Here is an 18,753-nt window from a genome sequence, read left to right on the forward strand (position 1 = left end):
CCACCCGGCCGGTTGGCCTATGAGACACGAGAGATAAAAAAATAGCTCAGTTTTATATGAAGAGATTATGCTAGTATCGTTTAGTGAGATACTTGTGGATCAGAAGTGCACTACTTACAATGCAAGTTGAAATTTTCTTCTTTTATACATAGCAGTAGCAACTGCGGCTAGGGGAATAGCTAGACTATCATTCTGCGTAACATATATAAATTGGTCTTCTGGGGTTAAACTTCTTAGACAAGTATGTATTGGAGAAAACAAATGAGAATAGTCATATCGTAGATCAGAGTAGAATTCACATTCTGTGAGGAAATGTACTTCGTGTTCGACACACTGGCGGTCACATAACCTACATAAACGGAGGTGTAGTGGTGTCTTTGGACGGGAGTAGCGACCAACTTCAACCTCCAAAGGGAGAGAACTGCAGCGTAGTTTTGCCAAGGTACTACGTTGCTGTCTGTCTAAAACAGAGCGGACATAGGTCGACGTATTTAGAGTATTCTTAAAGAGTCTGAAAGTCCTCAACTTATTCCCATGTTCATGACCAGTGTCATTCCATAAATCACGTGACCAACAATCGGCGTCCTTGCATCTCAAAGTGCGTGTGATTAAATGGAATTCACTAATAGAGAAATTAAACAAATCCATAGATGGAAGTTATAGTGATATAAACATTGCGTTAACTGTCTTATCCCATGATTTGCGGAAGGTAAGAGACCAATTTCGAATCTGTGAAACAAGTCTAGATGGCGGAACAGAGTTTATCTTTCTCCAAAATCGGAAAACTTCTATTTTCTGTTTAGTAAGCTGAGCAGGCCAACCCATCTCGCCCCGGACAGCTAAATTTGGAGTATATTTACCCACCCCGAGAAAAAAACGACAAGCTTTATTTTGAACTGCGTTTATACAACTGAATTCTCGATTGCCAAAAATAACCGAGCCATATGATAAAATTGGTTGAACAAGATTATTGAATAGCGTATTATATACGTCATATGGCATTCCTCCAAATAGTTTAAATTTACTTATAATTACACCCAGAGCTCTACTCGCGGATTTGGCGATTTCTTTGGCTGTAGAATTCAAATTTAAGTGTTCTTCTAGCCATAAACCAAGATATTTGTATGATGAGCATATGTCAATGTTGTCATTGCCACACTGAAACTCAAATGATGTTCGTTTCACAGATGGTGGCCGGTAATGTACTACTTTAGTTTTGCTGGTATTAACTTGAATTCGCCATCTCTTACACCAATCAGCAACACAGTGAAGCATTGATTGTAATGAATGCTCATTTGGCGCAATTAATGCTATGTCATCAGCATACATCAAAAGACTGAGAAGACTACCACCAACGTCTTCACCGCATTTTAGATTGTTTATCTCATGGGCCAGGTCATTAATGAATACTGAGAATAGTGATGGGGACAAGACACATCCCTGCCTGACACCGCTCTGTATATCAAACCCTTCAGTAAGCCGATCATTTACCGATACACGGGATACACTGTTGTCATATAAAGACTTTACAGCAGAATAAAATTTACCATTAATTCCTAACTTCATCAGTTTGTACCATAAGCAGTCTCGATCAACACGGTCAAAGGCCTTCATGGCATCAATATAACAGACAAATGTAGAGGACTTTGAAGATTTCCTGTTATTAATTACTGAAAACAAAGTGTATATGTGCTCAATAGTGTTACGCTTACTTCGAAATCCATTTTGCTCCTCAGCCAATATGTCATTATCTTCTAGCCAACTTGTGAAACGAGAGTTTAGTATATCTGAATATATCTTACAGGGAATGGAAAGTAGTGATATACCACGATAGCCAAGGGGATCTCTGGGGTCACTACCCGGTTTCTTAATAGGCGTTATTATACTTTCATGCCAAATATCTGGACAAACATTATTCTCCAAGCAGTAAGTAAATATCCGGTGCAGAATGTCAACACAAGTCTCATTCTTAAGTGCCTCTGCAGGTATATGGTCACAGCCTACGGCCTTACCACACTTAGAGCGGCTAACAGAGCGTACTACCTCATCGCGTGATATAGGGGCCTGCAGACTGTTTACATCTACATCTACCTGAGGGGGGTCAACAACCATGTTGCTTAACTCGTCCTTGATCTGATCATAGAAAGATTCATCAAATACACCCACTGGATCAGCGTTAAACAACGAGGTTTACTCACATTTCCATGCATCTAAAACCCGCGGCTTATCGGTGACAACCGTGTCTCCCTGGATTATCTCCCATGGAATGACAGAATCCCGATCGGAAGCTAAGCCAATCTTACCAATAAGTTTCCAAAAATCTCTGCTATTACTATCTTTGTATTTATGCAACAGTCGCTGCTGACGTTTAACTGAAAGGAGCGTTTGAATTTTCTATGCAGCTTATCAAAAGATTTACGATTAGAGACAAAGACGTATCTCGGCATTCCGAGATGTGAAAGAAATAATGATATAATTTCGCATATCTGTGATTATATATAGCACCACATGAACCCCCTCTAATTGTATCGTAAATGTTGTCATTTGCACATCCACAAGTGTCACTCTACAAATCTTGAAAGAACAATGTGCTTTTATTACTCGATTCTTCTCAGCTACCTATGTCAGACATTTTAAATGTTCCCATTACCGATTTTAACATACGCTATACCTATCTCGTTAGGCTTAACTATCCCACAATGAGTTGGGAATGGACATTGTTGCGGGACTACAGATACACAGAGACGTGATTACTCCGTCAGCTAATGGCGTGTTCCTCAGCGTAAGGTATATGTGTGTAATCGCCACAAACAGATGTGATATCATATCTACATCATCACACTGCCATGCTTATCAAGGGCGTTCAGTGCAGAACGCAGACACAATTTCAATTCTGCTACCTGCATGTACATAAACAAAAGCGATATTATTTTGCTGATTACACTTTATTTTCTTTTTCTTTGAGAGTTTATGATAGATTTTTTTTAAAAACAGCATAAAAATTAATTAAATGGTAGGTCCACAACCACAACTAAACTACCATGCAGGTAATTGGTAGATGATGACATTGACAACCTTTGTGTACGTAATAAAAATTTGAAAAAAGAATGCGGACCATAAAAGACGTCATTATTTTGTCATGATTAGAGATTAACTTTTCGAAATATGTTCACATGCATAGATAACAACAAATATGTTTATTTAAACAATATTGTGACCTTTGACTTTAAAATATAAAACCTGAGTTACTGAGTACATGGCTTGAAATTAAGCTGCGGTGGAGGCAGGGGGAAATATGTGTGTTTCGTCACATAGTGTGTTTACAGGGAGCAGATCTCGGAAGACTATATTTCCAGCTCCAAGTACACAGTTTTTAACAAAACAGATCAAATCTAAAGTAACATATGTGAAAAACAGAATACTGTGGGCACAAAACACATATAGATAGAAGTGACATACATCCAATATAAAATAGAGTGACATAATACATCTAATATAAGTGGGAGCCCGTGAAGACCAAAATGGTGACTGACCATTAAGGCAAAACCAACAAAACTGTTTAACATTCCTCGGAAATGATTTCATGTCAAGGCCCAAGGTAGTGATCTTTTGTAGGACCAATCATTCGTCTTCCTTCAGTTAAAAGACAGACATATTGTTTATTTAAGTCTCCTATCCTTATTACAATAAACATGGAAGACAATATCTGCAAAACAGAGGGGCCACTCCATAAGGAGCTACAGGAGACCGAGATGATTAAAAGTTAAATGTTCATATGCTATTTGTCCATTTTGTCACAATAAGAAATAATGCTCTGTTCACAAATAACAATGCAGGTATTGGGCGTTACACTATATATATATATATCACATAATGATAAATATAACAAACTATTTGATAGATCACTGCATCCTTCCTCTCCACCTGATCACACACCAGAAGCTACACTGTTTCCCACAGTTAAAGAAATTGTATAGAAAGTACTATGAAAAACGCAACGGAAAATTAAATAGAAAACACAGACGAAGAAGTCCATTCTAAAACATGATTCACAATATCACCAGTGTCTGACATCCTGCCCAAAACTTTATTAAATAAAAATAGACGGTTCCTTTTAGTTCACCTCTTCACTCGACAAAAACAACAGTGCAATGTACCCGCAAACATGTAGGAAGGCTTGCATTTAGTTTGGCCTTACCATAAAGTGCATATTGCTGTATTTATTCTAATTTTCATCTTCTAGGCTAAGCTTGATAGTCTTCCCATCCACTTCCACTTCGTCAATGTTGTACTTGATGAGACCGTTGAGCTTGTCCATGTCCAATAGGCTACCCTTGTACTTGGCTGGAATGAACAGCGTTAACTTGAAGCTGTTTGTTGCCTCGGTGCCCACAACTCGGATATATTCAGGAGGAATATCAAGACAATTGGCCAAGCTCCTAACAAGTATTTCCACGTCTCCTGTTTCACGGAGGGTGTCCCGCACGTGTACATTGAACTGCGTATTACCTCCTGAAACACACATGTCGGTGGGATTGTATTACTCTCATAAACATGGCATAATTAATCAAGTTAACATCTACTGCAATATGGACATAATTGGGTCAGGTCAATCTAAAGATCTAAAGAAAAACTGTCGACAGACCACTACATAGGTTGTATATTGACCTCTATCCTTTTAACTCGCACAATTAAATTCTCAATTAAACACATACATTCAAAAGCATATATACTGGAGACATATAATTACTTATGTTTGCATACATATAAATACATTCACATACATATATAACTGCATCCACCCATCCATAACTGCATGCATACATACATACATACACAAGCACGCACGCACGCATGCACGCACGCACATGTATATTAAAACACAAACAAATAAACATTGAACACTCACAAACACGACATAAACATTCATGCCAAAACACACACACACACACACACACACACACACACACACACACACACACACACACACAGACACACACATACAGACACACACACACTGACACACCCCTTCTTAAAATGACACACAATCATTAGCATGATCAACGCAATTGGGATACGATGACATACTAATCCTGACCATCCGATCCCATTAGTCGCCTTTTACGACAAGCATAGTCGCCTTTTACGGCAAGCATGGGTTGCTGAAGACCTATTCTACCTCGGATAGATACATACATACTCTAGGTAGGTTATATGCTCGTAATCTGATGAAGGTTCTGCAGACATAACTCTGGTCACACATGGTTCCGGACCTAAGTCCTATATAAAACAGTATATGTATCGTTTTGACATTTACAGGATTCCTCGTGTTATTCGATATGCCTGCAAACCATTGGTGTTGGTCTTAACACACCTTATATCGGCTTTACAATCATACAGTTCAGAAAGAGGCTTAGTCAATCTACCTTGATCAGTGTCGTGAACTTCAAGATACAGGGCGTCATTTGAATGTTCTCGGGCAAATTCTAAAACAATATCACAAAGATCCTGTCTTCCAATTCGTATGAAGATTGCTTGAAAAAGAGCCAGGTTTGTGAAGGAGATTAACTTCTTCTCCATGAGGTACGCGAAGAAATGAAGGGGCTTAGTATATTGGGTCACTTCATCAGCAGGGCGGCCATGATCCCCTGTGAACACATCAAAGTTGTTACTGGACAATGAGTGAGTGAGTGTGTGAGCTGGGTTTTTTAACGCCGCTTTTAACAGTATTCCAGTTATATCGCGGCGTGTCAGCTTAATTTGGGAGGAAAGCCCGAAGTGATTCAGGTCTCAGACGTTTACCACTTCGGCGAAACCCACGAGCACGGGTATGATGCTGACAAACCTAGAAACATAATCGGGGCGAACCGGGATTCGGACCCACAATCATAGGTTTCTGGCGTGCACAAGGGACGCAACTCTGCACAGCGAATTGCGGCGCCTTAGACGTGCCCCCTTCTATTCAATGAGATATTATTCAAATGTGTGTTTTTAAAAAAAAATATTACCCTAAATAATCTAAAAAATATAGACATGTTCGATCTCAGGTAAAAGCCACAGTTAAATCGTGGCAAACGTTTGCTAGCTAAAATGCCCTCGATGTGGCATTGTGTTCGTTCTGTTATCGTTTTACAAGACAGTTGTACAATATTCCTGTAATATCATATTTTGGTTGTTTGTTTGTTTGTTTGTTGTTTAACGTCGCACTCAGCAATATTATATATTATTAATAATCGATTCTGGGCCAGAGAATCCAGTGATTGACAGCATGAGCATCGATCCACGTTGGGCAAGGGTAGAAACTGGATTGGACTAAATAAGTTAACTCAAGATCAGCACACAAACATGAGGTATGCAGGGGCAAATGCTTGAAAAATTTAATGGTGCTTTAGAATGTTGTAAAATAGAAATTACGGAAGAAGAAAAACATATTATACCCGTGGAGATCCGTAAAATGTGGTTATGCTTGTAGTAAGAGGCGACTAACGGGATCGGGTGGTCAGGCTCGCTGACTTGGTTGATGCATGTCATCGTATCCCAGTTGTGTGGATCGATGCTCATGATGTCAGTCACTGAATTGTATGGTCCAGACTCGATTATTTACAGACCGCCGCCATATAGCTGGAATATTGCCGAGTGCCGAGTGCGGCGTTAAACAGCAAACAAACAAACAAAACCCATTACAAAACAACTGAGAACCAATTTTGTCTTACCAATGACATACTGTTGGATACGTTCAAACTGTTCCTTGGTGGTGTCGGCACCTGTTTCACAGACTTTGTCAATAAGGTTTTGCAGAGGCATATTCCGTGCCCACTGTATCATCTTTTCATTTTCACCATCGGGGTCGGTCATTTTCCTTGGCAATATCTGACAAAATAAATAAAATATATATTACAGTACAGGTTCCGTTTACATTAGACACGTATTGAGCATGGGGGGGGGGGGGGTGTTGGAGGGAGGCAGCATCATGGATGAGGCATGGGATCGTCACGCCGGTACGGGTACGAATCCCACACGAGTACACTATGTGGAGCCCAGTATGACTGTCCACGTTGTTAATGTCAATGAAATAATTCCAAAACAACTCACTAACTCAAAGTAGTTATTCTCGTTTACTCCACCGTGGGTCTCTTGCTACTCAAATACGTATTCGTCTTAAGCTATGACTTTGTCCAGTGGGCCTCCTTTGTCAACCCCCAAATTTAAGACTGCTGTATGCTGTTTCCTCTATTGTAGCGACGGTCATCAATAAGGCCGGTGTTATGTGATGACACTTTTTATGCTAAACCGCATACAGATATAAAGCTGACACTACCCGTACTTTGTACTGCTATATCTGTATTTGTCAGCACTTGCTGACGTAAGTGATCATCCAATGTAAATGATGACCTATATGTAATGGATATTTTTGTAATGGATATTTTTGTAAGTTGATGATGTTTTGTGTTTTTGCAGTACGGGGTTGTAGACCTATTATCAATTACATCAGTATTATTTGATAGGATTTCGGTTCGGTTTGCTGCACATTTTGATACACACTGTGAGTTTTCGTAAGGTAAAGCTGCGTCCAGGAAGGTGTCACTTGCACAACGAAATCCACTCAGATTACACAAGCATGAGCTAATGTCATGAAGAGTAAACAGCACATAGTAAAACACAAATCTATCCTCGATTTAGAGCTGGCCTGTTTTGTTTAGTCCTCAGCATCATATTTTGTGTAATAATTATTATTTACGACTCGATTATTTACAGACCGCCGTCATATAGCTGGAATATTGCTGAGCGCGGCGTTAAACAACAAACCAACCAACCAACCAACTAAGTCAGCGAGTCGGACCACCCGATCCCGTTAGCCGCCCGTTACAAGCCTATTCTAACCCGGATTCTTCACGGGAATCTTGTAGACATGTTGCATGGATCGTGTCATCGGTTCCCGACGACGTGGATCGTTATTCACAATACCAATCACTCTTCAGATTGTCTTGTCCAGATTCGATTATATACAGGCCACCGTCATATTTATAGTTTCCGTAATCACGAGTAGTGAGAGGATTATTCTATTTATTACCCATAATCATATAAAATATATACAAACCATCTGGTTAACCAGATGTTGGTTATCAGGGGCTTCAGGTAGAGAATATGCAAGGTCGAGAGTTTGAGTCCTAATACCGGGACTGCACGTATTTACCCCCCCCCCCCCCCCCCCCCCAAGCAAATATCCAAATATCTGCACATATTTAGCCCATGGGCCTAAAAACGCCGCACTCAGCAACATTCCAGCTATATTACGGCGGTCTGTAAATAATCGAGTCTGGACCAGACAATCCAGTGATTGGTATCATGAACATCAATCCACGCACTTGGGATCGATGACATGCATCAACCAAGTCAGCGAGCCTGACCACCCGATCCCGTTAGTCGCCATTTACGACAAGCATAGTCACCTTTTACGGCAAGCATGGGTTGCTGAAGAGCTATTCTACCCAGGAATCTTCACGGGTCGGTAGAAATTAAGATATACCAAATACATTTTGTCATTAATGTATGTATTTTACTCTAGCATACGTGATCATCATGTATTATGGACCGGCGGCCTGTTATTGAAATAAATTGTCTGTCTGTCATCAGCCCGTGTTTAATATGTCAACATTGTTAAGGGATGTGATGTGGTAAGTATAAATTTTCTCAACTTGAGAACCCAAAGAAGCAAGTTTTGCCAAAGTTGAACCTCTGTTCATTGCTGATACTTTGTGGGTGAAATGAGTCAATACTTTTGTTTTTCACGTCACCTTTGCTTGATCTCGGAGATATACCATCATCACTTGAAGACATGTATTCCTTTCTCTGGGTTTTTGGTGTTCTTGTCTCAGCAACCTTTCCATACTTTACAGATGCAAAGAACAACTGCTTTAAGTCATGTCTCTTGCATACAGCTGAGGTACAAGTACAACTGATATACCAGTAGGAAATAGTTTGACGGCAAGATGTAAGCACTTGGTGTATTTTCATCGTCCCTGGAACATGATGACATTTCTTCAAAGCCAAAGCTTGGTCAGCTTTGTTAAAACTTTAGAAAGGGTAAAAAAATTCACTGAAAAAGGTCTGTGCCTTGGTCATGTCATAGCCATGCACAACAAAACTGCTGAACGTTTATTCTACCATGACATTGATGAATGCTTGTTTCTGATTGGTTAAAAAGAGGTTTCCTTTTTGCTACTGAAACCCCTTTCAAATATATTAAGCCTTTTCACACACAAAAACAAACGTGTGCATGAATACATAGAAAGCCTACATATCGATTCATAAAAAATGGCTGCCGATCGATCACCTCCATATAAACTGTAAAACGAATCTTTATTTCCTCTTATACACGTTGGGTCTCTAATACCAGCCAGGTCTCTAATACACCCAAAGTCAAGGGCTCTAGATATAATACGGTAGTTTGATATCGGATGTTTGGGGCGTTCTAGGCCGCAACCCTGACTGCTTCTATGATGACATTAAAAGATAGCTTTTGCATACAAATGAAATGTTTATGAAACTGTTAGAGAAATGTTCTGTGGTGACCAGAATCTGAGCAATTTTAGCTATTTCCTCATTGAAACAACCGACAATGAAAGTAAAATATAACATTATAAATTTGAAAAAACTTTATTCATGACAACATGTTGTTTACAAACCTTTTTGTGATCAATATTCATTGCCATCTCCGTCAACCACCGTCGTTAAAATTTGGCAGGAGGGGATTTGAAAGTCCTTCAGAAGAGCGCTCGGTTCAAAACTAAAATAAAGAGGTATCTACTCTACAGTAGGACTACATCAAATTTCAAAACACAGTAGGTTTTCTCCTAAATGGAGCCAGAAACAGGGTCCGGAAAGCCTTTTCCATGTCCTGATTCATTGCAATTCTAGGCAGCTGAAGTAAATCCATTTTGAAAAGTTGTAGTCCTGAGCAAAAAATAGTTTCCTTCTGAAGCTAAAGAAGTGAATTGTCTCAACTTGTGGATTTGTTCCTTTCATCTCTTCCAGAACTGGTTTCATATATGTCCATATTGTCTGCGAACCATGGTTTAGGGAATCAGATGCTGTGCAAAATGTGTGAGGATCAGTGCTCTTATGTTTTGTTCGTTTGTTGTTTATCGCCGCAATATTTCAGCTATATGACGGCGGTCTGTAGATAATCGAGTCTCGACCACACAATCCATACTGGCAATGTTAATAGAATGTATCTAGTAGCGGGTCATAGTGTGATAAAGATTGTCCCTCAAATCTGCATTTGTACCCTCTTCCAATTCTTTTCTTTCAATCTCACCACCGTGCTTTAGTGATCTCACCATTTACTTTGTGTTCCACTGAATCCATGTCATTAATATCTCGATTCTTTATGGGAACTATGACTTCTTGACAAGATGAACACTCTCCATACATACAAGCTTTTTCCATCACGTCACAAAAAATATGTTTGTTAGAGCTATGTTGGGCGAGATGTCTTCATTACTCCAAACGCGTCAGTTTCTTTACAAGTAGGTGTTTTCATGCATCTTACACATTAGTGGGTGGTTTTATCCAAAAAGGCCTTCATCTGCTGAAAGATGTGTATCTCCTTGGGATGCTCAGTTTTATCTTTCTAAGTTCAGTATAGAATCACAGAGTAGATGCTTTTGTTTCTTAACTTTGTTTATTTGTGACTGTTTGCTTCTGCACTGGAACAATAAGACTGTTGTCTGAGCGCTTGTAATAGTCATGTACCTCATGTTGTAACCTTTGTGAATGAATTAAGGATCTCCTTTCTCCATAAATACTAATTGCCTTTGCACGGAACTTGTACATCCTTAAGATGTTTCTAGACAAAACTGGTGATAAAGATTTCTTCATCTTTCCGTTTCCTTTCTTGTAGCTGGTCTTTAGTTCCTCCAAGAGAGCATGGTGAAATCCATGGTTTTCTTTACAGTTTTCACGGACCCTGTTCGATGTATATTTTAACTTCTGGATCTTGGTATTTCAGACAGTTTGTTAGTCTTCAGAGATTGGTGTAATTTCTGTCTCAAAATTGCATTTCGTTTCCTTTGAAATTGAAGTTTACTCCTCAAATAATCATTTTGTTTTTAAAACCTGTTTCTTTCGCCTGTGTACACCACCCATTCTCACGAAGAATGTACAATTACAGTTTGGAAACTTGAAAAAATAAAGTCTCAGCTTTCACCATGAAATGATATTTTATTCGTAGAACGAACATTAAAAAACAAGTATATAAAATTTTGGCACTCAAGCTTTGCCAATAACAAAGTTATTAACTATTTATGCCACTAACCCATAAAGCAGGATGTCATCTACGTGACCACCATATGTCTATAAAATAATGTAAATGTTAAGTTATTGCAATTCTGTTTTCCTGTTTATCATTATGACTTTGTAGAAAACCATCACGTTATTAATTGTTCACAAGTAAGGTATGCCAATCTTGTTTAACAATGATGGAGCTGACCTTTAAACAATAAAGTGATTTTTAGACGGTTGTTTTCAACAAAACCTGTTAATGATTTCTACATGCCTTAATATTCAGGAAAACAAAGTCAACCTATGATCGTATGTATCTATACGTTCATCAACAAAGAATAACATGTCAGAAAATCTAAACAATAAAGTAATACATTTTTGCAAGATAGCAAATACTTATTCAGTCACGTAGATTACATAATACTATACAAACAAACAAACAAATTTACAATGGAGCTTCCAGACTTGTAACAATGATTCAGTAATGTAATCATTTCTTGTTATTGTCTTCTTAAGAAACATAAAGAAGTTTTATAGTGAAAACCTTTTAAAAAAACAAAATCTAATAATATCAAGGAAAATCTTCCTGATTTTTAATTTGAATTAAGAATATTCAATAAATTAAACTACATCGTGATGTTTAAATAACATGGATGATATTTTTGTTCATACATTCTGGAAATACTTTGTACCTCGATAGTCAAACTAACGCTTACAGTTAAATACAACATCAGAAATTGCTCTGATATGATTATAGTAATCTACGTTACATAAATTGTAATCTACGTTACATAAATTGTAATCTACGTTACCTTCATGAATATTGTGATTTCAGCAAGACTAACAAGGATAGACTAAGTATTTACTCTTCAATGTAAACTGTCATCATTACATCGCGCACCTAGGATTTGTAAATGTCCACCAACAAACACATAATGACACAGATCAGGTAACAAATATGTTCTTCACAGAAAATGTGTAAGCTACGTTACCCCCAGTAATAAGCAGAAAACATTATAAAAAACTGTATATACTGAAACACTATTGGAAAATTATTTATCTGGAGAGAAAACTTGATCAACAAGTCTATTGATTTCCTTTTAGATCATGTGAATTTTGATGTCAATGGCCTTCAAAACATTAGTATTGTTTATTCAAGCAACAAACATATCATCACTGCCATGCACTTATAACACTAAAAAACGTAAAAAAGGCAAGTGATTTATATTTCAATAATGCTTGATTTTATGTAAATTCTGACCTATTAATCTTTCAAAAGAAAAATATATACATATTCGCACCTTTTTTTTAATTCAGAAAATCTGTATAAACGTACACAGTTTTTTCCTGTCTTGAAATCACCTGTTTTGACTGGAAACGTGGTAAACAAGGGGAACAACTGCTGATTGGTGGGAATTAGCACTTATGCCTTCTCAGTGTTGGCATGAACTGTAGACTTAATGTTCCTGTAATTAACTCCCTTTTTTATTTCAAGATGTCACGTAGCTTACATCATGTAGCTTACATCTCGATCTATAAAACACCCTCAACACACGTGGAATATATTTACAATCTTGTTTCTCACTTTGACAAGCAGACAGCACTTAGGCAACATGAGCATAATCCCTGTACCATAATCGGGAGACCAGTTTTTATATATCGGCAGTAACGTAGCTTACAAGCTTAACTCAACTCTCAAAAATGGTGCTATTTTCGTGACATAAAGTGCTTATACATATAACCGGATGCCTGTCACCACTTTGGCTCACCAACGTGTGTATTCGTGATGTCTTATGAACAATGATATTGTTTTTATATCTCAAAATGACAGTTGCTGTTTCAAATAGAAATAAAGTAACGTAGCTTACCTGAAAACTGGCGACACGTTTTTAACAAGCATAACTTCGTCATTAAATAAGGTAGCTCTGTGAAATTTGGCATTCTAGTGCATGATATATCAGAGTTACTGAAAAACCAAGAATAACTTGCTTTAACATAAGGACATTTAACCAATCACAATCGTTTCATGATTGATATTAAAATCGACAATCACATTATACTAAAATGTTGCTATTATGACCGATGCTGCAAAAATATGGTTTGGAAAGCAACCAAAATGTCAGTGTAATATCTTTCCCAATACCATTCCCAACATTTACTTTCTCTATCAAGTTAATTTAATGCAAAATATACGGCTAGTGGCTAAGCGACAGGTTAAATTTGAAATTGTACATTCTTCGTGAGAATGGGTGCTACTCTCTTCTGTCTTGAACTCTGCGCTTGAACGAGCTGTGGAATTCCTGGAGACATTGGAGGAGTCATTATATTTTTTCTTTTCTTTCTCTCTGGCTCTTTGGTCTCTTTCTTTGTGTCCACTTTCTCCTCATTATCTTCTTTCCTCGGATGCTATGCTGAGTTGAATTTTCGTATTTCACATTTTTTTCTTTCAATAAATACTGTCTCCTTTCAGGGTCTTAATTTCTCCGTTGCTTGTAACGCCTTTCACGTTCTGCTGCATTCATGCCCATCTTTGTGTTTTTGCGCTGGAAAAGCCAAATGAATGATTGAAAACAATAACATCAAAAGAAAATGTCACAACCCTAGTCACCGCAGTTGCTGAAACATGCATTAACTGACTGGAGATATTATGTTGACAATAAAATCAAAGCAATCAGATTTTTTTCGGAAATATTATTAGAAAAGAAATAAACAATATTCATAGACATGCAAAAACTAATAAATTGGGTCTCAAGATACCTTATCACTAATGTTACAATACTCTGCAACTTTAGAAAACAAAAACATATTATAATCAGTTTGTCATATAACCCTTATAATAACAATTGTTAAGAGAAATCCTTTGACATTTCTGTTACAGTTTCGGTCCCGGCTGTTACAGAACCACAAAACTCATCATATTGGTTGGTTGGTTGGTTGGTTTGTTGTTTAACGCCGCACTCAGCAAAATTCAGCTTTATGACGGCGGTCTGTAAATAATCGAGTCTGGACCAGACAATCCAGTGATTGATATCATGTGCATCGATCCACGCAATTGGGATCGATGACATGCATCAACCAAGTCAGCGAGCCTGACCACCCGATCCCGTTAGTCGCCTTTTACGACAAGCACAGTCACCTTTTACGGCAAGCATGGGTTGTTGAAGACCTATTCTACCCCGGAATCTTCACGGGTCTCATAATATTGGAGAAAATATGTCTCCCAATCCTTCAATTCATGTCAAGTTTTGTAAAACAGCTATTTAAATTACAACACTAAGTTACACGATATTCTTTCATATTGTTCAAAATCCCTAGTCACAACTGTTACAATTCAGCGTCATCATTGTTACAACATATACATTTAAAGTAAAACTATCCATCATTCAATAAAATCTGTACACATTTTTTGTGAAATAGTTTTTAATAAGAAATGCAATTTTGAAAGTAATTCTAAGGAATTGAAACTTTTAATCTTTTCTAACAACATTAAAGGACACATCGATGTTAAAACATCAGTATCTTTGGAATGTCTGTATAACTGTATATGGAGGGTATGTATACCATACCTGAACTTCGTTAAACATCTGCGTAAAGATAGAGATCGAATAGTTGTTAAATACATTTCCGGTATTATTTCAATCTTAAACATTGAATAGGCATGTAGCGATTTTGAACATCTGATATCAGCTGACCAGCCTTGACAATATTACCCGTGAAGATTCCGAGGTAGAATAGGTCTTCAGCAACCCATGCTTGCCGTAAAAGGCGACTATGCTTGTCGTAAAAGGCGACTAACGGGATCGGGTGGTCAGGCTCGCTGACTTGGTTGATGCATGTCATCGTATCCCAATTGCGTGGATCGATGCTCATGATGTCAATCACTGGATTGTCTGGTCCAGACTCGATTATTTGACAGACCGCCGTCATATACTGGATTATTGCTGAGTGCGGCGTTAAACAACAAACAAACAAACAAACAAACAAACAAAGCATATCTTTACATCGTTGTTTAAACATTGTTAATAACGTTATTTTATTTCCAACGTCCTGGTATATCCACGCGTATGCAAATCCATGCGAAAAAAGAGTTTTTCTAACAGCTAAGGCCCAGTTTATATCCCCAAAGTCATCAAGGCGCTTAAGCATGTACTAGCATCGTCTAGAGTATCGTGTACCTGGTTGTCTGAGCAAACGTTTCCAGTGTGAGATAACCCTACATTGATAGTGTATATAACTCAGATGCCTTCCGCATTCTGATACAATTGCCTTATTTGGTGGCCGGTAGCCGACGCCAAGAACAAACTCACAAAATGTGTTAGAATTACATGAGTGCTATCAATAGTTCTGCACAATATTTGGTCTCCTTAAATATAAATACTCTACTACCCACCCTTTCCTCAATTATCTACGCCTTGGGTGTATCAAACTCCACCCTCCGTCGGATCCGGCCCTCCTCCCTCCTCCCTCCACCCTCCGACCCTATCTCAATACACGACACGTGATCACTCTCATCTACTTATGATTTTTGTCAGCACCATAACCGTGCTCGTGGGTTTCACCGAAGTGGTAAACGTCTTAGACCTGCATCACTTCCGGCTTTCCTCCCACATTAAGCTGACACGCTGCGATATGGTTTAAACATATTTATTTTCACAAAAGTGTGAAAATGGATTGGTAAACAAGCGAAGCGCTTATGTTAATACCGCTCCATTACACATAGGACATATTACAATAAATACATAAATGAAGGTTAGATGTAACAAATAAATTGTACATGCCAAGCTAGATGTGTATATATAATAAATCTATTTGCAGTTTATTTTAAACAATCATTTAACTGAAAATCTGCCAGTTTTTAATATAAAGTGTTGAATAGAATCTAATATTAGCATTTGCTCTTCCTTACCCAAATCCGAATTTCCGCATAGCACTGTTTATAAAGAATAATCATGTTGGTAAAAATACATTTCATTTCGAAGAGCATAGTAATTTGTACACACAAAAAAGAAGTGTAGAGCATCTTTGGTATGATATCCACAGGAACAAGTTTTTGTATCAAAGATATGTCTATTAAACTGATCTGCGTTAAGATCGCTGCAGCCAAGCCTGGGGCGACTGTGAATGATTTGGCATAATCTGCTTCCATGATTTAAATCCCAGTGTATACTATTATCTCGCTTTACGTGAAGCAAATTCTTAAATTGTGTAACGGTGTCTGCCCCCGTTAGGTTTTCTGGTAACATATTCCAAAGTTGTGTTGCAGCTGGCCTAAATGAATCTGCATAAGCTTTTGTTTTACACTTCACTGTTTGAAGATTAGTTTTATCCCTTAGGTCATAATTTGTGTTTTCCGAAACTGTATTAGGAATAAGCCTACAAAGATATTCCGGGGATAAATGGTTATTCATTTTGTAAAACATTACCAGTTTTAAATTGTATCTTCTGTCTTTTAATGACCTACAATTTGTTTTATTGTAAATCTTCTGATGACCCGTACCCCGGACAGCGCCACATATGATTCTAAGAGCATCTAAGTGTAATTTTTCCAATAAGTTAGCTTGTTCATTAGTACAGTTGTCCCAAATATGACAACAATAATCAAAAATTGGTAAAATAAATGATTTGTACATAGTTTCTAAGGTAGTTGGGGATAGACGATATTTATAACTCCTTAAACAGTTAACCAGAGGACAACATTTCCTTAAAACATCATCAATGTGCATTTTCCATGTACAATTACTTTGTCAAGTCATACCAAGGTGCTTATAAATGTGCATATTTGATTTCTGTACCATTCATATATACGTTAGGTTTGCGACTAGGGTTTACTTTAGGGTAAACTGAATAGATTCAGTTTTTTCGGGACTAAATTTAACTTGCCATCTGGCAGCCCATTCTGAAATTCTGTCCAAGTCATTATTGAGATCACGAGCCGCTATATCAGGATCTTCTATGATAACATACAACGATGTGTCATCAGCAAGAAGTCTTATATTACTATGAATTCCTTCAACAATGTCATTGATATAGATAATAAACAATAATGGTCCTAGGACCGAGCCCTGTGGCACACCTGCCAAGACAGCATTTGGATCTGAGCTATAGCCATTTATAACTACTTCTTGATGTCGATTTTCTAAGTAACTATCAAACCATCTCAGTACATTTCCACAAATACCATAATGGGGTAGCTTATAAATTATTCCTTTGTGTCAAACTTTATCAAAAGGTTTACTTACGTCACAAAATACAGCTCTAACTTCCTTACCTTCATCTAAATCCTTTGCAATAAAGTCATATATATATGTCAACGGATTTGAGGTGGAGTCACCCTGCGTGAATCCAGATTGTAGGTTAGTGAGCATATTATTATTCCTTAAATAGTTGTACACATGTTTAAATATACATTTTTCAAATATCTTTGCTAAACAACTTGTGAGCGCAACCGGTCTTTAATGTGTACATTCATTCACGCTATTCTTCTTATAAATAGGAATGATGGAGCTTCTTTCCATAGTGATGGAAATATTGCTCGTTTAAGAGAGAAATTGGCTGTGTTTAAAGTACTTTATTTCCAATACCATCAGGGCCAGAAGCCATTGTGGTGTCCACAGACAGTATTATATCCCTAACTTCATCTTCCATCAAAATTATATTTACTAATGGATTTTCAACTTTATCTAATTCTTCGGGGGGAAGGTGCATATCAGAATTACATATTCGAGATTGGTCCACAAAGAAGTTATTGAGAATATTAGCAATATCCATGGAATTATCATACAACCTATCCCCAAATAGAATTGGGGGAAACTTGTGTTTTGCAGTTTTAAATTTAAGAAATTCCTTTACTAAACGCCACCAAGTCTTTGTACCATGAGAACTAATTATTACAGCATCAATATTAGATGCATGTGCCTTCTTTGCCTTACGGACATAGTCGACTACTTTATTTCTTAACAGCCTAAAATTTGCCCAATCAGCTGAAGTATTACGTCTTTTAGCTTTCTTATGTTGGTCCAGACTCGATTATTTACAGACCGCCGTCATATAGCTGGGACATTGCTGAGTGCGGCGTTAAAAATCAAACCAACCAACCGTAAAAGGCGACTAACGGGATTGGGTGTTCAGGCTCGCTCACTTGGTTGATGCATGTCGTCGTATCCAAATGGATCGATGTTCATGATGTCAATCACTGGATTGTCTGGTCCAGACGCGATTATTTCAAATCACAATAACCCGCAGGGGCGGATCCAGGATTTTAAAGAGCTCCTCTGGGTCCACCACTGACCAGGGGGCACGTGTGGCCCAGTCGTTTAATTGTGCGGAGTTGCGTCCCTTGGGCACGCTGAAACCTATGATCGTGGGTTCGAATCCCTGTTCACTCCGATTGTGTTTCTGGGGTTGTCAGCACCATACTAGAGCTCATATGGGTTGCATCAAATCTTATGTGGAAACATATATTATATTTTT

General features: G+C 37.9%; 1 protein-coding gene across 2 annotated transcripts; it reads right to left on the reverse strand.

Annotated features, from left to right (window-relative positions):
- Positions 1-1,369: 1,369 nt before the first annotated feature.
- On the reverse strand, positions 1,370-7,274 carry LOC124133569. 2 transcript variants are annotated; one of them, XM_046498010.2, is made up of 4 exons: positions 7,097-7,274; positions 6,714-6,870; positions 5,427-5,648; positions 1,370-4,512 (listed from the first exon to the last, which is right to left on the reverse strand). In XM_046498010.2, exons 2-4 carry the CDS (start codon positions 6,853-6,855, stop codon positions 4,226-4,228), a joined length of 651 nt encoding a protein of 216 aa, XP_046353966.2. In that variant the 5' UTR covers positions 6,856-6,870; positions 7,097-7,274; the 3' UTR covers positions 1,370-4,225. The 2 variants fall into 2 exon arrangements, with proteins under 2 accessions (XP_046353966.2, XP_046353965.2); XM_046498009.2 differs by having other exon boundaries at positions 7,093-7,271.
- Between the last annotated feature and the right edge of the window lie 11,479 nt (positions 7,275-18,753).

Source organism: Haliotis rufescens, unplaced genomic scaffold, assembly GCF_023055435.1.
Source record: "Haliotis rufescens isolate VD_foot unplaced genomic scaffold, xgHalRufe1.0.p SCAF_5, whole genome shotgun sequence".
In the NCBI taxonomy this organism is placed as follows: domain Eukaryota; kingdom Metazoa; phylum Mollusca; class Gastropoda; order Lepetellida; family Haliotidae; genus Haliotis; species Haliotis rufescens.